General features: G+C 36.7%; 1 protein-coding gene across 1 annotated transcript in view; it reads left to right on the top strand.

Annotated features, from left to right (window-relative positions):
• The window catches only part of NPHP3 (nephrocystin 3), a 36,998-nt gene extending 16,211 nt beyond the window's left edge, over positions 1-20,787 (top strand). Inside the window, exons 13-27 of the mRNA XM_054595260.1 lie at positions 126-223; positions 1,278-1,380; positions 1,799-1,881; positions 3,236-3,374; positions 6,401-6,565; positions 7,616-7,710; positions 8,271-8,393; positions 12,250-12,439; positions 12,592-12,833; positions 14,097-14,172; positions 15,329-15,456; positions 16,602-16,842; positions 18,197-18,322; positions 18,895-19,010; positions 19,629-20,787. Coding sequence (XP_054451235.1) covers positions 126-223; positions 1,278-1,380; positions 1,799-1,881; positions 3,236-3,374; positions 6,401-6,565; positions 7,616-7,710; positions 8,271-8,393; positions 12,250-12,439; positions 12,592-12,833; positions 14,097-14,172; positions 15,329-15,456; positions 16,602-16,842; positions 18,197-18,322; positions 18,895-19,010; positions 19,629-19,809 — 2,106 coding nt within the window. The 3' untranslated portion in view covers positions 19,810-20,787. The remainder of the gene's footprint in view (positions 1-125; positions 224-1,277; positions 1,381-1,798; positions 1,882-3,235; positions 3,375-6,400; positions 6,566-7,615; positions 7,711-8,270; positions 8,394-12,249; positions 12,440-12,591; positions 12,834-14,096; positions 14,173-15,328; positions 15,457-16,601; positions 16,843-18,196; positions 18,323-18,894; positions 19,011-19,628) is intronic.
• The last annotated feature ends 1,565 nt before the right edge of the window (positions 20,788-22,352 follow it).

The following is a 22,352-nucleotide window of genomic DNA, read 5'->3' as shown; positions in this document are numbered from 1 at the left end:
AACATTTTATATCTAACAGTAGTGAGAAACTTAAAGAGAACTTTTGTTTTACTTGGGGAGTTATTATTGGGTTGTTTTGAAATATTTTGAATTAATAGATTGAATTCTGTTTTTATATTTTTAAGCAAGTTGAAAAACACATGAAATGGCTGATAGACCCACTGCCAGTGAATGTAAGAGTAATTGTTTCTGTGAATGTAGAAACATGCCCTCCAGCATGGAGGTACGAAGCTAACTTTAGTTCTTTCAGATTACGTGAAATGTTTTAAGTACACACAAGGCAAGGCTTTCGATATGTGTTTGGGTTTTTCATATTTTTTATGAAAGTGGCAGTGAGGATGGGGAGAAGTGGACCGTATCAGGAAAAAGATGCAAACTGAAGGATTTGGTGGGGGGTTAAACCTGGGACGGGAGAGAGGAGAAAGCTGGGATGACTCCCAAGTTTCTGACTTGAGAAACTCAGTAAATTGTGGTCCTGTGAACTGAATGGGAAGCCCAGAGGACGGGAAGGTTTGTTTTCCACCATGGCTAGTTTGCGTTGCCAGTCATAATTTGACGTCTAGTAGGCCATTAATTTATGCATGGGGAAGACAGGGAGAGGGCTGGGCTAAGACACCTGTTACCCTGAAATGCGAGCTCACTTTGACGGTCCTCACAGAAGGGATGCAGTGGTGGAATTCTGTGGGGCAGTATTTCTCCACCTATTTTTGTTCCCACAAGGAGCCTTTTTAGTAATGTCCTTCCTTATCACCTCCCCGCCAAGAAATTTAAAACCATGTACTCTATATATTAGTTTATGCATATAAACAGATATGTGTGTGTATTTGTGCTTTATACATAAAAAGAATAAGATTTTGCACCCCTCCCCCAATTTTCACCATTCCGTTGAGAATACGTTTTGTAGAGTGATTAAATATCAATTTGACTACAGGTAACTTGTGGGCAAAGACTGTGTCTCGCACTGTTCCTCATGGGTACTGATACCTATGTTCAGTTTTACTGATAGTATAGTACATAGAACTGAAAATGTTATACTACTTCACTATCTCATGTACATGTTATTTATTTTGTAACAGTCTTTGTTGTGATTAATGGCTGAAAATAAGGATACTCTTTAGAATAAATGAAATAATATTAATAGGATTAACAGATTAGTTTTGCCTATTTTATAAGAGCAGTATAAAAAGTTAATTCTTGTAGTGGATTTTGACTTGTGGGTAGAGTACAGCTTTTGTGGTATTATTAGAAATTTCATTTTTCTTTTCTTTAAATAAAAGGTTGTGGCCTACACTTCATCTTGATCCTTTAAATCCGAAAGATGCAAGATCTGTTATAATTGCAGAATGCCACTCTGTAGACATTAAATTGAGTCAAGAGCAGGTAAATATTTTGAGTTATGCTGCTGTCTGTTACTCTCTATCAGCTTTCCTATAAAACACCTTCTGTGAGACTTAAAATTCAGTATTCTCTCTTGTTCACAAGAAAAATTGAGGTTAGTAATTACTTTATCAAATGCATTTGCTCTTAAATTTTTAACAGATATAGAAGCAGCAATAAAAAAGATTTTGGCCCTAGGTTTACTTGCCTATATTATATTAAGCGGGCATTTTAAAAGCAACAGCAGCCGTTGCATGCTGACGTCCCCTGCGGCCCACGCCGCGCGGCAGCGATGCTCCCGACGAGGCGGCAGGGCCCGAGTCCTTCCTGCGGGGATGCTTGTTGATGGCTCGGTAGTAAAGACCACTTAACCCCAGGGTGGTTTTGTATTTTTGTTTTGTTTTTTGGTAAACTGGTGCAGGAGAAGAAGCTAGAACGACACTGTCGTTCCGCTACAACCTGCAATGCTCTTTATGTCACCCTTTTCGGCAGAATGATTGCATGGTAAGTGGTGATTCTTTTGCATGATCTTCCACACGTCTGGTGTGTGCCGCAGACTGCTTCCTCCCCACGTGACATGGAGAACTGATCACTATGACAATCTCTTGGGCCACTCAGATTCTATGTCTTCTAACAGTCATACTAACATCCTGCGAGAATGTGGCTTATAACTGAAGATCAATAACCCATGAATTACCATAACTTGTCAAATATGTTTGTGTAATTTTCACCACACTAACCTTTTCCCTACTGGGGGTTACAAAAGAAGGCCGTGTCCGCCCTCATTTGGGCCCACTCAAGTGCTCATTGTCACCTGCTTGAGACCCCTAGGTTTTGGGAAAGTGAGGAGTCATCTGCAGCGTGAAAAGGTTATGTCTGGTGCACTTGAATATTAGTAGATAGGTGGGTAGGTAGGAATTTCTAGTTGTCTTTGTGGTCAAATCCTAATAAACCTTTCATCTTAAAATAGATTATTCCGTTTTAGGTAATTCATTAGTAATTTGCTTTTAGATAAGCATTAGAAAGTGTCACTATTGTTTTTTCTTCTTTAGTCAGAATGACTAATTTTATTTGGTATTCATTAAAAATGATAGTAATGCCAGCACAACTCATATTCTAGACACCCAGTCTAGTACTCTTGTCTCTTAATTCCACATTCTCATCTTAAGCACCAAATTTGAAATGAAAAAAACTACTGAAACTTTGACTTGCCCATGATATTTGCACTGTTCTTTCCCACTCTACCTAGGTTGTGCAGTGAATCTGGCTTCTGTGAACATCAGTAGCTTGAATAAGTACAATTGAAGAGTGCAAGTCACTTTCTATACATTTCACAATGTTTATTGAAATAATCTATTTGAGAGGGACTGTGGACCAATTTTTTTGTTTTGATTTTTTCTCTTCTTTAGATATCTTTCTAGTTTAAAAAAAGAAGCTGAACATCATGAAATAATTTAAAACAAACCCTATGTTTACTAATTTTCTTTAGCCTGATGTTTTCCAAATTCTAGCTCTAAAAATTTATTTTGCATGGCTAACTAATAATATTCATTTAGATGGCATGCTTCTAGATAGTAAGAACCATGTCTTCCTCATTTTTATGTTCTATAATACATAGTAATTGTTTGAATTTAATAAGAACCGGCATTTGTTTATTTAATTGAATTCAATAGTACACTAAAATAAACTTGACTCTAGCAGCCCCATAAAACCTCTACTTTACTATATCATGTTTTATTGAATTCCTCTTATCAGTTGCTGTATAAAAAATAGAGACCTCATTGTTTTTAATACACCCCAAATTTTTCACAGATGTTGGCAGTCTGTAAGAAATTAAACCTATTCTTGATTCCAACAGCGCTGGGAGAGCAGGCAACTTAGATAAAATCCTTCATCAATGTTTCCAGTGTCAAGACACTGTGTCATTATATAGGCTTGTTCTGCGATCTCTCCAGGAGTCCATGGCAAATGATATGGATAAAGAACTAATGAAACAGGTAAAGGGTAATAAACTAATAAAAGGAAGATTATTTTTCTTTGTTTATATTTGTGTGAATTGAAATAAATAGCAAATTTCGGTAAATTTGTGCTTTAATACATTTCAAGCATCTACAGAAATGTGTGCTGTGTTCAGAACTGGTATCTCAGGAAATTGGGCTTTTCCTTATTATCAATGAGATTTTTAATCTTTTCATGTTTATTGGCTATTTCTGTTTCCTCTTATGTGAATTCTTTGTTCAAGTCCTTTAAACATTTTTTAATTGAGTTGTCTTTTTCATATAGATCTGTAGGCATTCTTAAATGTTCTACATACTGAGTACAAATCCTTTCTTACCGAGTTTGCAAATAAATGCCTTTTGCCTGTTTGTTTCTTATCTTTTAACTTTATGGTGTTGTTCATTATACAGAGTTTTATTTTGAAGTCAGATTTACCAGCAGTTGCTCTTTTGGTTTATGCCTGTGTATCTTCTTTTTAAAATCCTTTGCTATCATGGAAGTTTTCTCATATATATTTTTCCCCTTCAAAATAGTTGACGGTTTTGTCCTTCAGGTGTAAGTCCTTAACTCATGTTGATTTATTTTTGTTTATTGTGTGAGGAGGGAACCTACTATTTAATCTTTTGTTATTGGGGTGTTTTACCAAATAGTACAACTTTTCTACTGATTTGGAATACCATCTGTTGCGTATCAAATATATAGGTACATGAGTTCACATCTAGGCTTCTCTGTTCCAATTTTGCCTATTCCTTGGCAATACCACAGTGTCTTAAATATTAGGACTTTAAGTGAACTTTAATATTTGATTGGATAAGCCCCTTCTTAATAATATTCTTCACAATTGCATTGGCTGATTTCCCATGTGTATTTTTAGAACTGGCTCAGCAAGTGACATGGAAACTCATTATGAATTTTTGGAATTGTATTGAATTTAGAGATTAATTTGAGAAAATTATAAGTCTTCTTTTTCATGGAAAGCTAAATAGCTCTCCATTTAGTCATCTTCTTTTATGATTTTCAATAACATCTTATCTTCTTCCCCATAAAGGTCTTAAATGTCTTTTGTTTAGATTTGTTTCTAAGGACGCTATAGTTAGAGTAACATTTTATCGACTTTAATTTTTATTAAAGTTTAGTTGGCATATAATAGAATACTTGTTTCAGGTATACAGCATAGTGATTTGGCATTTATATGCCTTATGATGTGATCACCACACTAAGTCTAGTAACCATTTGTCGCCATGCCAAGTTATTACAATATTATTGACTATAGCCCCTGCGCTGTATGCTACATTCCCATGGTTTACTTATTTTATAACTGGAAGTTTATGCCTCTTATTTCTCTTCACCTTTTTTACCCATCAAGGATGTGGGAAAAAGAAAAACCTAATACACTGTTGATGGGATTGTAAGTTGGTGCAGCCACTATGGAAAACAGTATGGAAATTCTTGGGCATGTATCAGAAGAAAACAAAAACACTAATTCAAAAAGATATATGCACCCCTATGTTCTTTGCAGCATTATTTACAATAGCCAAGATCTGAAAGCAGCCTAGATGGTCACTGACAGGTGAATGGATAAAGAAAGTGTGGTATATGTACGCAAGGGAATATTACTCAGCAATTAAAAAAGGAATGAAATCTTGCCATTGCAACACCATGGATGGACCCAGGGGGTATTACGCAAAGTGAAATAAGTCAGAGAAAGACAAATAAAATAATATTTCAAAATTTGATATCAGTTATATTCAATTTTGATTTCTGAAAACTTAACTTTGTATTTAGCAACATTGCTGAACTCTTACAGTTTGAACCTTGATCCATTTTTATATCAGTTTCTCAGCTTGTTGGTTCCTGGGGTTTTGACTTTTCATCTTACCTCCTAGCCCAAAAGTGTCCTTGTCGTTCCTCCTTGTCTGGGGGCTGATATTTTCGGCATGTACCCCTACCCTAAGGGGCCAGCCCTTGGGAGGCCCTGGTGTTGGCAAGCGTTGCAGTGCCTGCCTCACGGGCGCGCGGGCTCACCTTCCATCCCCACTCTGTGTATGAAAACCCAGGCTCCGGAGAACCTGTCCTCCAGGGACAGCACCCTGGCACTTAGCCCCCTGACTCTCACCTTCCTATCATTTTTGGCGCCTGGAGGATTTCCCTTGCTTTTCCCCAGGCTCCACTGTGCTTTTAGAAATGTTTTGTTATATGTTGTCTGATGGTAACAGGCATTTGTAGCAAAAGGGCTATTTTTTTCCACCATCTTCCCAGAATTGGAACTTTGTCATTCGTTTTAATAATACATTTCCTGCAGTTTTAGTTTTCACTAAACTTTTTCTATGTATGTGTTATCTTCGGCCAGCTGTATTTTATACACATGGCGTTATCAACCTTAAAAATAAAACTGCCAGTTATTTTGTTAGTAAAATGGATTTATTTGGGAATAGCAGAAAATTGCAATTGGGGACAAGTAGGCCATGGCAAAACCATAGGCAAGTCTAGATAACAAAGAAGAGGGGCTTGCTTTTAGGAAGTTTTAGGAGGAAATTGGGGAGAGTTGTTTTGAACAGAAGTTCACTGGAGAAAAACAAGAGTTCTAGGTTGTGACAGTTTCTCATTGGCTTCAAGCAGTGGTTAATGTGTTGCTGCTGGGGCAGAAAGGGGTCTCCCTTTTTCTTAAAAGTGGGAGATGAAATTCCCATGTGATTTTTATCCTCTGGTTAAAATAACGGTCTTCCTTCCCCTGCGAGTTCTGCAGGCTGCGGGAGTGATGGGTCCATGGAGTGTTCTCCCTCCAGGGCTCTCCAGCTCCCTTGTCAATGAGGGTTCCTTTATTTTCACTCAGTCTTATTCTTGATTACTGTCTTTTGGGAAGTGTGTTTCATTCTAAAATCCCTCTTTATTGCTTTATTAAATCATTGGAATTAACCATTTGAATGAGAAATCAATGAGCTTAAAAGAATTATGGAAATTTTAATGACTGATAGTTGTGGATAGAAGTACTTTACGATCACTGTTAACTTGTTTTTCTACCTAGATTCTCTGCCTCATAAATGTTAGTCATAATGGTGTGAGTGAATCAGAATTGATGGAACTCTATCCAGAGATGTCCGGGGCTGTCTTGACCTCCCTTATTCACAGTTTGTATAAAATGTGTTTATTGACTTATGGTTGTGGCTTGCTCAAGTTTAAACATCTACAGGTAAGTGTTGTTTTAAGGAGGTTTGTTTTGTTTTGTTTTTACTCATAAATGTCAGTATATTCCATGCTATATCATACCATATTATACAATATTATTTTGTTTCAGTTGTAAGGCAAAATTGAAATCTGAAATTTGGTATTACAAATTCTTTTGCAATGATTTTAGGTTAGATATAAAATTTGGCTTATGTTTAATATTATATGTAGTTCCTTTATGAGATGGTTATTACTTTAAAAGGTAGTTTCTTTCTCAAGAAGAAAATTTTTTTTTCCCATTTTATAATTCATTGAATTGCAAGTGTCGTTATGTGTGTGGTATAGTTATATATGTATTAAGAGCTTGAACTCTGTAAGTCAGTCAGCCTCTGTGTACAACCAGACTCTTAGGAGCTTAACAGCTATGTAACCTTGGGCAAGTTCTTTAAGCCTTGGGCAGACTTCCCCAGCTTACCACAGGGGTGGTGAAGAGAATCAGCTGCGATGATCCTTGGTCCTTGTGAAGTACGAGATAGGATGTTTAGCACATAGTAGTAAATTTTTAGGAAATATTGACAATTATAATTTTTATCTACAATGCCGTGATTGACATATATGTATAAAAATGGAAACAAAGTCTTTCATTTGAGTATGCTGCATTATATTTGCAGGTATGAAATGTTTATAATTTTACAGGCTTATCTTTCTCCTTTATTGTTATACTTCTATTCTTTTTAATACTTTTTAAATCCACATCTTTAGTTTTTTTTATTGAAGTATAGTTGGCATATAACATTATGTTTCAGGTATATAATATAATTATTTGACATTTACATTTCTGAGGTATTTAATATATTGACTAAAAGTTTGAAGTAAATTATGTTTTGAGTTCTTAAAATATTAGTACAGGAATTTTTATTCTTATATCAGTTTACCACATAAATGCATCCTGAATTTTAAAATATTCTAATGCCATTTCTAATATAGACAATAAGAATGAAATAATTGTAAATTCCATTTTATGAATTCATAATACAAAAAATAGACTGCAGTATTTTCTCTTTTTTCTCCCTAGGCTTGGGAAACAGTTAGACTGGAGTACATGGAAGATGCCACCGTTACTTCCTCTTACAGGCAGAAGCTGATCAATTACTTCACCATGCAGCTGAGGTATCGTAAATGCCCACAGTGTTCTCTGTAACTTCTGCTACCCACTTTACCTCTGTGTCCTTAGTTCTCTTTCTTAACTTGAAATGTAATGTATAAATATTTAATTACTACAAAAAGATTAAATTATCTCCCTATTCTGTTAATGTCAAAAGGACCAAAGTTAATTCCGAAAGTCTTTTAATACTATGCTAAAGATTTAAACATAAGTAAAACCAACGCAGGATCATTTTATTTCTTTCATCATATTCCAATTAAATAGTTTAAAAGTATGTGTGTCTGTGTATATCTGTGTATGTATATTTGGGTCTATTGAGGTTTGTTTTTGTTTTTTTTTTCATAATTCAATTTTAGGACAATACCTTTAGAGTTTGGTTGGTGTCCCTGAATATAACTTTCTTTTTATTTCCCTAGTTAGATTGGTAAAGTTTCTGATGTTGATAATTAAAGAGTCAGAGATGAATATTGAAGATACTTTTCTTCCTTCAACATTGGTCTGAAGGCTTGTGAAGTGTTCTCACTGTAGGAAGCTGCTGTTGAGTGCTGTCACTTCTCTTCTGCAGTCAGGACCCAGTGACTTGGAGACGTGCGGATGAGCTCCCGTGGCTTTTTCAGCAGCAGGGAAGTAAACAGCAGTTGCACGATTGCCTTCTCAATCTCTTTGTGTCTCAAAACCTCTATAAAAGGTAAGAAACTTTGTAGAACACATTTTCCCGAAAAACATATTACAGTTCTACAGTTTAACAGAGAAAAATAGCATTTTTAACTTAAAAATTAGTCCAATTTCAGTGCTACCTGAAATATAAGACAGTGTGGGAGAAGTTTAAGACAGTTTGTAAATTATAGTTAGATCTAGTTTTTCCAGGAAGAAAAGTAAAAAGAGAGAATGGCTGCTTCATAAAATCAGAGCTAGGATGATTTTTTTTTTTTTAATTATAGTTCATTGATTATGCTATTACAGTTGTCCCAGTTTTTCCCCCTTAGCCCACCTCCACCCAGCACCCCACACCCCCTCAGGCCATCTCCACACCATTGTTCATGGCCATGGGTCTTGCGTATCTGTGCTTTGGCTACTCCCCTTCCTATGCTGTACTTTACATCCCCAGGCTATTCTGTAACTACCAATTTGTACTTAATCCCCTCATCTCTTCGCCCATCCCTGCCCATCCCCCCACACCCACCTCCCATCTGGCAACCATCAAAATGATCTCTGTATCCATGATTCTGTCTCTGTTCCTCTTGTTTGCTTAGTTTTTTAGATTCAATTGTTGATTGATATGAATTTATTGACATTTTATTGTTCATAGTTTTGATCTTCTTTTTCTTAAGTAAGTCCCTTTAACATTTCTTATAAGAATGGTTTGCTGATGATGAACTCATTTAGTTTTTTCTTGTCTGGAAAGCTCTTTATCTACCCTTCAATTCTAAATGATAGCTTTGCTGGGTAGAACAATCTTGGCTATAGGTCCCTACTTTTCATGACTTTGAACATTTCTTGCCAATCCCTTCTAGCCTGCAAAGTTACTTTTGAGAAATCAGCTGACAGTCTTAGGGGAACTCCCCGATAGGCAACTAACTACTTTCTCATGCTACTTTTAAGACTCTTTCTTTATCTTTAAGCTTTGGCATTTTAATTATGATGTATCTTAGTGTGGGCCTCTTTGCGTCCATCTTGTTTGGGACTCTGTGCTTCCTGGACTTGTATGTCTATTTCCTTACCCATATTAGGGAATTTTTCATTATTTTTCCAAATAGCTTTCCAATTTCTTGTCCTTTCTCTCCTCCTTCTGGAACCCTATGATGCAACTGTTGAACCTCTTAAAGTTGTCTCAGAGGCTGCTTACACCATCCTCATTATTTTGGGTTTTTTCCTTCCTGTTGTTCTAATTGGTTGTTTCTTGCCTCCTTATGTTCCAAATCATTGATTTGACTCTCAGCTTCACCCATTCTACAGTTGTTTCCCTGTAAATTGTTCTTTATTTCAGTTAAAGTATTGTTCATTTCTGACTGGATCTTTTTTATGTTGTTGAGGTCCTCACTAAGTTCCTTGAGCATCCTTATAACCAGTGTTTTAAATGCTTCATCTGATAGATTGCTTATCTCCAGTTCATTTAGCTCTTTTTCTGGAGTTTTGAACTGTTCTTTCATTTGGTCCATGTTTCTTTGTCATTTTGGCAGCCTCCCTGTGTTTGTTTCTCTGTATTAGGTAGAGCTACTATGACTCTCTTGTCTTGGTAGCATGGCCTAATGTAGTAGGTGCCTTGTAGAGTCCAGTGGCACAGCCTCCTCTATATCCCAAGCTGGGTACTCAAGGTGGGCCCTTCGTGTGGGCTGAGTACCCCCTCCTCTTGTAGTTGAGCCTTGATTGCTGTTGGCAAGTTGATGGGAAGTATTTACCAAGGCCAGTCAGCTGCAAGGACTGTCTGTGACCACTGACCACCAACCTCTGCCCTCCGTGGAGGATCAGCTGTGCAGTGCAGGGTAGTGATGCTCCACTGTGGTCTGTAGCTGTCCACTGGGTTCACAGGCTCTGAGGTTTCCCAGGTAGTACAGGCCAAGGTCAGCAACACTCCTCTGCCGTGTCCTGCCCAAGGCCATTATGCGAGAGCTGTAAGGCAATCTCAGATGGCTGCTACTTGTGCTGGGCTTGGAGATTCCCAGGCAAAGCCACGCTGTGAATCTAGGCTGACTGCTGCATGTGCCAGGCCTGGGGCCACTTAGCAAGAGGTGCCGGTTCTGGGGTCTCAGTGAGGCTGACTGTTGCTAGTTCGAGAGGATTTAGGAAGCTGTGAAGCATGAGATAAAAGCAGCCATTCACCTGGAAAAGTCACTTGGATGGGACTGTAAGTGGGTAGGACAGAGTCTCAGGGGGTCTCCAGGTGGAGCAAACAGTGTTAACCAGGTTGACAAGTTTCAGGTATGGCGCCTGCCTGCCAGCTCTGTGGTCCTGTTGAGGGAGGGTTCAGAAAAGAAACAATGGCCTCTGCCCTCCTTTCTGTCTGGGAGAAAGCTGTCACCCAGCTCTCGCCTTGATGCCAGACGCTTCCGTTTCCTTCTTGTATGCCATTAGTGCCTTTCAGGCTGCTACCCCAGTGCTGGAGCTCAGAGGGATTGAATCTGAATAAGTCCAAGTTTGGGTTCTTGAAGAAGAACCATTTGGGACTCCAAAAGTTTCTTCCACTGACTCAGTCCCCTCTGGTTTTTGCAGCCAGAAATTATGGGGACTTGTTTTCCTGGCATTGCAACCCTGAGCTGGGGGGGATTGGTATGGGGCTGGGACTCCTTACCCTGAGATATCCCTCCTAAATTTTTACCCACCACACATGAGGATGTGGGACCAGCCTCTCTGTTCTGCATCTCCACCCTTCCTACCAGTCTGGATGGATGTGGTTTCTTTAATTCCATAGTTGTCAGACTTCCATTCAATTCGATTTCTGACAGTTCTAAGTGATGGTTATATTTTATTTTAGCTATGATTTTGATGTGATTGTATAAGGAGGCAAGCCCCATGTACCTATGCTGCCATCTTGTCCGGAAGTCTAGAATGATATTGAGACAGCTCTGTATCTTAATATTGCCTTTAGCAGGTTTGACTCTAAATCACCTGGAGAGGTGGTTCATGATATCTAACTCTCAAGGCTGTCAGATACCTCAGAGCGTATCTGGGCTCTACAGAGAATCTGACTGGTGTTGAGTTTAAAGAAATAATTATCCTTTTTAAATAAGTTTGTCTTTTCTGGTATATTTGAATTTGTCAGTATTAGAACCACACATTCTTATGAGCCAAGCTTCTGACCTGCTCAGCCTCACAAGGAGTTTTTCTCTCTCACTTAGGAATTTTGACATTTCTCATAACAGCTGCATACTATGCTTTTCCTCCTAAGTGTACTCTCAAATTTCTTTGTTGTACCTTGTATCTTGTTCCTTATCTTCATTCCAGTTTTTCGTGATTCTTTTGAAATCAAATTCATACTTTAGTTCACCAGCTCTCCCGTCCTACTTAATATCGTCGACAGATGATGATTAAGCTTACTTTTATCATTCGATTCCTTGATGAAAATACAAAGTAAATATCCTGTGACAGGTTGCCTGTGTTTCATTAGTTTCTTCTGTTTTAATTTCCATCACTTAAAATACTTTTTGGGGGGTGAACTCAGCAGTTGACTACATATCATGAAGTACCTAAAAAGAATTCTGATAAATTTCCGTTGGTGAGTAACCACAATGATGTTGATGGCAACGACCCATACTACAGAGTATTTTCTATGTGCCACAGTCTCCGCACAGTAACACCTGAGGCCGGTAGTGTCAGTGTCGCCCTTTCTGCAGAATTTGAGGTGTAAGAGGCCACATATCCTGCTCCTGATCACACACAGCTAGGAGGCCGTGGCCTCAGGCGACAGTCTGAGCCTACAGTCTTACCTCACTACACTGTACTTGCCTACTAATAAACTGTCAATAACGATATGAATTCTGGCGTTTTCACTTGATAATGGCTTTTAAAGTTTGTTTTTCATTCATTACTGTTATGTGTTGAAACAGAGGACACTTTGCCGAGTTGCTGAGCTACTGGCAGTTTGTTGGCAAAGACAAAAGTGCGATGGCAGCAGAGTACTTTGATTCACTGAAGCAGTATGAGAAAAACTGTGAAGGCGAGGAGAACATGATTTGCTTAGCAGATCTCTATGAAACCCTGGGGCGATTTCTCAAGGACCTGGGCCTGCTCAGCCAGGTAATGTTAGCTGGAGTCAGAGCCAGTGTAGGTTTTTCCCCTTGGCTCCCTTTCCTGGAGTTAACGAAGGTTTCATTTGTTGTGCTAATCAGATGGTGGGTCTTACAGCCTTTCATGCACTTTAGTTGGCCTTTAATCTTTTCTCCCCCCAGGCTGTGGTGCCTTTGCAGAGGTCTCTAGAAATTCGAGAAACAGCTTTAGATCCAGATCACCCAAGAGTAGCTCAGTCCCTCCACCAATTGGCAAGTGTGTACGTGCAGTGGAAGAAGTTTGGCAATGCAGAACAGCTGTATAAACAGGCATTGGAAATCTCTGAAAATGCCTATGGCACGGACCATCCACATATTGCTCGTGAACTTGAGGCACTTGCAACTTTGTACCAGAAACAAAATAAGTAAGATTTAGATCACTAATACCTGGTTTTGTGACAGGGAGTTACAGTTCTAAATGTAGTCATGTGGGAGGCTTGTTTTGTGGCTGTGTACCTTTCCTTATCCTATTTTTTCAGAATGAATCATGTTCAAATACTATTCGCCAGTCTGCGTCTTCATGGGATAAACAGAAAATGAGAATTGTAAGATGCATCGCATTGAGTTGGGAGTCACACAGTTGGGTCTGAACCGGGGTTCCTTCCCTGACTACTATCTTTGTAACACTGAGTGGGTTACTAACACAGGCGGCAGCATGCTACTGCCTTTGGCCAAGTCCATATGGCCTCCTGCTTTGTAAACAAGGTTTTACTGGAACACGGCTGCCTTTTTTCATTTACATACTGTCTGTGGTTGCTTGCTTGATTCAGCCATAGAGTTCATTCAGTAGTTTTGACAGAGACCACATGGCCCACAAAGCCTAAAATACTTACTGTCTAGCTCTTTATAGAATAAGTTGGCTGCTCCCTGGTATAGCAAAAAGTATCTATTAGGCACCCACCGGATGGCATCCTTTCCTCTATCCGAAATCGTTTCTTTCACTCCATTGAAACTAATACGTATTGGATTTTTTTTTTTCCTTTTAATTTTTAGAAATGTTGTTCATGCAAATTTTGTATGAGTTTCACATTTATATTTGACCAAAAATTAGCCTTTACAGAAGAAGGTGATATATATAGCAAACTAAAACTTTAGATTTTCAGTGAGGCTGTCCATTAGAGACTCAAGGGGAGTTAAATCAGTTAAAAATCTGTTAAATGCTACTTGGAGAACTAGATTTGTTTTGTTCGATTTTGTTTTATGAAGGGTTGTGTTAAAGATTTTTAATTCCACTCTGGCCAGGTGGCTCAGTTTTTTGGAGCATCATCCTGTACACCAAAGTTTGCAGGTTTGATTCCAGGTCAGGGCACATACACCTAGGTTGTGGGTTCGATCCCCAGCTGGGGTGTATACGACAGGCAACAAATTGATGTTTCTCTCTCGTATCGATGTTTTTCTCTCTTTCTCTCCCCTCCTCTCCCTCTAAAAATCAGTAAACATAGCCTCAGGTGAGAATTTTTTTTTTTAAAAAAGATTTTTAATTCCATATGACTTTCACTTCTAGAAATAACACTTTTAATAGCCATATAAGCTTTACACTAGGTAAGGAGTGCTTTCATTTCACTGAAGGATGATACTTTGGACATGTTTCTTTTGTTTGACTCACTTTACTTTTTTCTTTTTTTAAGATATGAACAAGCTGAACATTTTAGGAAAAAATCCTTTAAAATTCGTCAGAAAGCTACGAGGAGAAAAGGCAACTTGGTAATGAGAGATTTCTTCTGTATTGTGTTGAACCAAAGAGGAAAAGAGCATCTCTAACTATCATAACATAGATGCATTAACCTCACCTATTTTAAGAACTTTAGATTTTGAAGCGACTTCTAGAAAAATACTGATTGATATTTTCTTATTTATAATGTGTTTAAATACTGGTGTTACAGAGAGGTACAACTTAGCAGACTCCTAAAAAGTAGAACTATATATTGTGGTAATTATTTTACAATATATATGTATATCAAAGCATCACGTTGTACACCTTAAGCTTATACAGTGTTGTATGTCAGTATTTTTTAAGTGAAATTATAAAATTCATTTGTAGGTTAGACTTTGGAAGATAGACTTGAAAGCTGCTTCAGTTCTTTAAAAGGTTGGAAAAAGGAGTAAAAGAAATTTAGTTAACGTTTTATGTTAGATTCAAATGCAAAGAAATTATTACCCTTGAGAACAAAAAAAACTATTTTCACATATCTAAGCTGCTGATAAAATCTGGATAGAACATGTTTGTTTTAACTTGAAATGGTATGTACAATTTTTTAATTGAAATATATTTGATATATAAGTATAAATATAAGGAGTACAACATATTGATCTGATGTGTTTATATATTGTAATATGATTGCCATTGAAGTGACAATTAGCACCTCTATTCACATCACACAATTATCATTTCTTTTTTGTGGGAATAATTATGATTTAGTCTCTTAGCAGGGTTGATGATTATAATACAGTATGGTTATCTGTGTTCATTATACTGTGCATTCACTATCCAAGACTTACTTGTCTACTAGTTGCAAGTGATATGTACAGTCTGTGTATACTAGTGGGGCCGGTAAATATCTGCAAGTAAACTCTGCTTCCTAATCTTTTTTGAAGCTCTTTGGGATTCAGTTCACTTTGCTAAAATATCTCATAGTTATTTTCACAATGGTTTTTAATGAATTTTGGAATGTGATGCCATGTAGAGATATGTATATTTTCAGTAACCATTAGATTAATTTAGTGTGATACTTAAAATAATTGTCATCTTCCCTAAAGGGAACAAAAGGAGAAAGGATTATTTAGAGCCCCAGTATATTGTTTCAGAACCAAAGATGGCACGCACTTAGTGATTGCTGTGAATTTTTTGTGTTTGCTCCAGTATGGATTTGCCCTTTTGCGTAGACGGGCCCTACAGTTAGAAGAGCTTACGTTAGGTAAGGACACACCTGACAATGCCCGGACCCTCAATGAACTGGGTGTTCTCTACTACCTTCAGAATAACTTAGAGTGAGTACCATGGCCTTCATAATGTAAACAAGTATCTATTGTTTTCTCTTAAATGCAAAGCTGTTTTACATTTTGATCAAGTCAAGCTAGAGAAATAGATAGAAACCATGCCAGATTTCATGCATGGTATGTTATGAACATAGCCACACCTAACAAAAACCATGACATTTTCTCTACTGCTTTCTTTCACATTGTTCTCTTAGTAACTAAAAAGTTACTCTGTGGCTTCCCTAGTATTTTGTATATGTTTATGAAAAGTGGGTTTATTTAAGTATCCTACATGAGCCTCACAGAAGAAACTTGAGACTATAGGAGAATAAAGGAAAGAATGTAGATGGATGCTAGTTTTATTCTCCAGTTTAATTGGGCATAAAAGACAAAAAGACAATATTTATACTTTCTGACAAAGAAGTTTATTGGGGCTTTCTTGGATGTCAGAAAAATATAACAAATTTGATACCTTGGACATCAAAAAATATAACACATTTTTAGTCTACTTCACAAAAAGGTTTTTTAATTAAAAATTACTAAGTCCTAACCCCAAAGGGAGAAGGAGCGAATATCAAAATCTTTTGTTTGAGTTAGGTCTAATTATTTTAAAGGTATAAAAAGCTTATTTTGTTTTGGGTTTGGTTTTTTTTTTTTAAGATTTTATTTATTTATTTTTAGACAGGCGAAGGGAGGGAGAAAGGGGAAGAGAAACATCAATGTGTGGTTGCCTCTCACACTCCCCCTACTGGGGACTTGGCCTGTAACCCAGCATGTGCCCTGACTGGGAATCAAACCAGTGGCCCATTGGTTCTCAGGATGGCACTCAATCCACTGAGCCACACCAGCCAGGGCTAAAAAGCTTATTTTGGAAAATATTTATGAGTTTGTCTTTTAGGAGAAATGAAGTGGAGAACTGCGGCAATCATCCAGATATTTATGCCCTCACACTAGCAGGAAAGCACTTGTCATTTTTGGAAAAGAGCAGGAAGGAAAGAGGGCTGGGAAAGAGGGAGAAAGGATTTTGAGCTGAGTCCTTCATTTTAGTTCCCTTGGATTTAAGAATAAAAATGTTTCAGTTCTCCACCTAACTCAGACTAGGGATTCTGCTTTCTAGAGAATAAGCTGTTGAAACCATCTTGGGGTTTTGTTCATAGAACAGCTGACCAGTTTCTGAAGCGTTCCTTAGAAATGAGGGAGCGCGTTCTAGGACCAGATCACCCTGACTGTGCCCAGTCTTTGAATAACCTGGCGGCTCTGTGCAATGAAATGAAACAGTACGAGAAAGCGGAAGAACTCTACGAGAGAGCGTTAGACATTCGGAGACGAGCCTTAGCTCCTGATCACCCTTCTCTGGCTTACACAGTGAAGCATCTCGCGATCTTATATAAGAAGATGGTAAGTAAATCCTTGGTGTGCTTACATGTGTTTTATAATATACCAATCAAACCATCATTGCTATCAGCAAAATCATTTGTCTTCTGATGGGGAGATAATTTTCTGTGAGTGTTTAAGTCATAATTTCGTATTTTAACAAATAGCTGAGTAGAACATTTAAAAATATTTCAGTTAAAAATACTTAACTAAATTAAGGTACTGGTTTGGTTTCATTAAAATGCATTCATCAGTATTTTTTTTTTTAACCCTCACCTGAGGACATGCTTTTTGATTTTAGAGAGGAAGGGAGGGAGAGAGGGATAGAAACATTGATTAGTTGCTTCTTGCATGAACCCTGAACCCACAACCAGGTATGTGCCCAATTGGGAATCAAATCCATGACTTTTTGGCTTTCGGGATGATGCTAGAACCACGTGAGCCACACCAGCCAGAGCTCATCAGTGTTCTAATTAAACTCAAGTCTTACATTACATTTCACAAGTTCTAAAATTCAACCAGTGTTAAGTTTGCTGTGTTAGGCTACCATAAACATAAATCATCCAGTTGTCATACCTGAAGGAAGTTTTTGTAGTTGATTAAATGAGCATTTTAATTTCACTCTCTTTTTTGTCTACAATTATATATAATGAACTCAACACCATTCTTTGCCAGAGGATTCTAGTCAGAGGGATGTTTGGAACTTTTATAATTTCTCTCCCAAAAAAATTGCCACAAAAGCTTGCTTTCATGTAGTGCAGTTATGGAGCATTCATTGTTAGACCATCTCTAGATTTAGTGGGACCTTCTGCTGGTCATCCCGTCACTGAAGTTTTTTTGGTAAAAAAGCTGCATTGTTATTAGTTCTAACAATTAAAAAATAAGTAAGTGGAAAATCTGGAAAGGATTTGGTGGGAAATTATTTTTATTTTGATGTCATCTCTAAATTATATATAATAGCAAACATACAGGGTGGGGCAAAAGTAGGTTTACTGTTGCTAATATGGAAAATAATATAATAATTAATAAATAATAAGATAATAAACTGTGATTCATGTACTCACAACTGTAAACCTACTTTTGCCCCACGCCCTGTACTTTGTCATGTTTTTACTTTACCAGAAAAGGTGAGTAATAATGGGTAATCCTAAAGGGCTTTCTGAATTATCAAAGAAAATGTTTTTATATTTAATATAGTTTTACTTACATATTCTATTAGGTTTCAGTTATCCATAAACCTAATCATTGAACTGGGAGGTAATGCTTCTGAATTTTTTTTCTCAAAAATTACTTTTTAATTCAAAATTTTATTTATGGAAAAGCTGTGATAGTATTTAATGCGTTAATATTTTTGTTAGATTTCACTTTCATGTTTCAGGGGAAACTGGACAAAGCTGTACCTCTGTATGAGTTGGCTGTGGAAATCCGACAGAAATCCTTTGGCCCGAAGCACCCTAGTGTAGCTACCGCCTTGGTGAACTTAGCTGTTCTCTATAGCCAGATGGTAAGTTCCTACACTTCCACTTTGTAAGTGAATGGTTTTAAGGTACGAAATATAGGTAAACATGAATTAGATGTGACACAGTAAAAATAATTAAAGGAAATTGAGTTTATCTCCTAATGCTACCTTTAGTACTTGAGAAATTATTGAAGTCACATTCCTCTTAGTATAAAGCACTGACTGAGTGCTTAGTTCATTGCATAGGCTTAGTTTTTTTAAAGTCTGGAGACTCCCTACATCTCTGTGATATTATCTTCAAGCTGTGGTATTTTGCCTGTGATAGGTGAGAAACAGGTTTTGTACCCACTAATCAATAAAGAAACAACTCTACGTTTATATCATTGGATTAAGGTCAGTGGTTACCAAGCCAGATCTAAAACTGGTTTCTGATTTTCCATTATACTACGTCTCCCATTATGATTATTCATAAATTAATCTGTTTATCCACATATTTTAGGAGGATATTAACATTTTAAAAGTGCTTACCCAACTTGGTCAGCTTAATCTAGAGTATATTAATAGTGGTTTCATAAACCCAGTGTGTTAAAGTGAGTGGTGTTTCTTTTTTTAATAAGAAAAAACACATTGAAGCATTGCCACTATATGAAAAAGCATTAAAGATTTATGAAGACAGCCTGGGACGGATGCATCCTCGAGTTGGAGAAACGTTAAAAAATTTAGCTGTGCTTAGGTAAGAATTTTTTCACTTTCCACATACACCCTGACTCCCTTTTAGAAGACCTTTTAATTTGATCCGTAAGACAAGAGACAACAAAAAATACTTATTGCTGAATGGTTTTTTTTGGAGGTGGAAGGGTTGTTTTTGGTTGATTTCCATCGAGATACAGTAGTATTTGGAAACAAAATGAAGGCTGTGCAATGTATTTTGCAGAGGAACTTACCATGGCAAATAATAAAGAATGGTTTACACTTGCAAAACTGGCTCTGAAGTAATATGAGCAATTTGCTCTCCTCAGAGCTAATTTACCATTAAGTGGGTGTTGACTTCTGCTTTGTGTTTAACTCAGGATACAGAGAATACCTAGCTTAGCTTAGCAATTTCACTGCATCCGTCACAACATGGTTTTAATGGTGTCCATGAGACACTGAAATGTTCCTTAGCAGTACAAAAAGAAGGGAAAAGAGTTTGGGTATTTTACTTTTTTGATCTGAGTAAATAAATGTATGGGGGGGGGGGAATGAGCAATTATTCACTTTTGTGGGATCTTTTTTAATCCTATGAGGTCATTTAAAATTGTTAAAAGGTCATATTCTGATTTTAAGAGGGTTTTTTTTCCCCCTCTCATAGTTATGAAGAAGGGGATTTTGAAAAAGCTGCTGAACTATACAAAAGGGCAATGGAAATAAAAGAAGCAGAAACGTCACTTTTGGGTGGAAAAGCTCCTTCCCGACACTCATCAAGTGGAGATACATTTAGTGTAAAAACAACCCATTCTCCTAATGTTTTCCTTCATCAAGGACAAAGGTAGAAGCGGCCATTACAACTTATTGCAAATGCACCTCAGAATAAAATAATGAAAAACACTTAGAACATTAGAACTTCAAACTTACTCAAATATTTTTAAGAAAGTTTATTTTTACTTCATATGACTTAAGTGGTGTTTGTATAAAATTCTATTGGACTTCAGTGACATGAGAGTCATGATTATGTCTGTTTTAGTTAAAAGAATTAACTTCCCTGTTGTATGGGATCCAAGCAACAGATACACTAGAATCCTAAGATGACAGGAAGAATAGATTGGTCTCTGTTCAACAAGAGCTGGCAGAGTAGTTGAGACATGGAGTTCAAGAATCCCATGTTGTTTTCATCTCTCAAACGCTGTTTACCTCACCACTCCTTATCTTGCTTTTCAGCAGTGGTCTGGCCCAATTCTCTACCTCAAAGAAAAGGTCCAAGGAATAAAGAGATAATGTTTATGAAAAGTATGACTTGTCTTCTGTAAAATGAACTAGTAACAGGAATCTCTGACTGACACATTTTTCTTACTGTACTTTTTCCTTGAGCAGATTGGGCTGAGGCCTCTGCTCGCTGTGCTCTCTACATTGTATGCTATTTTACTATGCAGTATGCATCTGCAGAATCTGAAGTCATTAATGCAGTAACAAATCAAGCTTGTTGGCATTCTTTGACCTTACCTAAAATATGGACATGACATTCTACTTCCTTCCTTCCTTCCTTCCATAAACGGCCTAAATCTGTTTCCTCGTTTATCTCAAAACTCAAATTAGTCTGCCATTTTATACTGAAAATTACATACTTTTATAGATTTTTATAAATATTGTCACATTTTGGATATTGTTTTGTACCATTTATGTATTTATATATAATAAAATCTTCAATTTTAATACTTGTAAGATTCCAATATGTAGTAATTGCAAAGGTGAAAGGATATAATAACCATACTTGACTGTTTTAAAGTGCAATTTGAAGTTCCCTTTTTTCCCCACTCATTTATACAAGAGGGTTATATTTACATAATTAAGAAATACATTGAACATTATAAAAAGGACTTGAATGTTGTCACTACTTGCTGAGTAGTTTGCTCAACTTGAGCTTCGGTGACAATAGGATTTTAGTGATAAGGGTGGTCCATGAACTACCACCTAGAAGCTTATTAAAAATTCAGACTCTTGAGCCTCTCCCCGTACCTACTGAATCAGAATCTGCAATTTAGCTAGAGCCCTGGGTGATTAAGATGCACATAAGTTTGAGAAGCAATGGTTTAACTTTAAGGCACTACAGTGGTGACTTAAAAAGAAAGTATGGAGGAGCTTATAAAATGAACATCCTTCTTCCCCCTTTCGAGAGGAGTTCAAGAGGAAAAAAAATATCAAATATGACCATAATACATCTTTGTGGATTTGCCAGCTATGAAACGCACAAATTTAATTTACAAATATAGTGGACATTGATTTTTTAATTAAGCTATTAGAGTTTAAAATTTGATTATTTAGTGATAATACATTATAAGTAATGTTTAAATGCCTTAAGAAAAACTACTTTAGGAAATAATCTGAGATCAATATATTAAGAGAACATTGAAAAAAGGCAAAACTAGCAAAAGAATAATATCCATTTATTCCTACAAAATTTGGACTTGAAAAACATATAAAAAGTGGAAACATAATATTCTTCAAGTTATTAATAATATTCAAGTGACTTTATGGTAAAAATTCATTAATTACATTTGGGGGATGATCACTATTTCAAAAGATTTAGCTTTAAATATAATTTTTAAAACTATATTTCGATCATGTTTTCATATACCTACTTTTAGCTGGGACAGATACTTCTTCATATATATTTGAGGTTCTCAACTAGGGGTGTTATGTTCACATTAATATACTCCTTCCCAATGAAAAAGGTAACTTTCAACAGTTGAGTTATAAAACTGAATTGGTAGAATCCAAATTATGGTAGTAATTTTTTAATACTCTGTAGAAAGAAAAAAATTTTAAATGCTATTTGGTGGGGCTCAAATCTTCCTTAATAAGTACTCTTAAATGGTTATTACCTTTTTGTGTTGGTGAGGGTGTTTGTAGGTATTTAGGGAATACTTTTATATGAAGAAACTCATAGTACATATTTTCTTTATTACATAAATAATTTGAGTAGTACCACAAATTAATTTCCCATTAACAATGGGGGAAGGGATTAAAGTTGAACATACTGTTTGTTTTACTAGAATTTAGAGCCTTTGTGCTAAGACAGTCTTGGGAGCATGTTTGCATCTTTCACATTAGAAACAATAGTATTAATAAATCTTGTCAAGCCCTATGAGTTTATTTAGTAGTATAAATTTCAGCAAGGATTAGTGTCTCATAATTAGTTGCCTACATTTGTAAGTTTTCATGGCAATCAGACTCTCAAGAGAACACTCTAGGTTGCAAAAGATACCTGTTACCAAATTTTTTTCTGGTAAAATAAACCAGTACTATTTTTAATGGAAGATATAACAGAAAGAAACTAGACAACTTAGACAAGATTTGTTGATATAAGACATCAGGAGTG

This window comes from Pteronotus mesoamericanus, unplaced genomic scaffold (assembly GCF_021234165.1).
Source record: "Pteronotus mesoamericanus isolate MK-2021 breed Mesoamerican mustached bat unplaced genomic scaffold, CSHL_Meso_final scaffold_54, whole genome shotgun sequence".
NCBI classification, from domain to species: Eukaryota; Metazoa; Chordata; class Mammalia; order Chiroptera; family Mormoopidae; genus Pteronotus; species Pteronotus mesoamericanus.
Note: the sequence above shows the minus strand (reverse complement) of the source record. Positions and strands in the feature narration are given on the sequence as shown.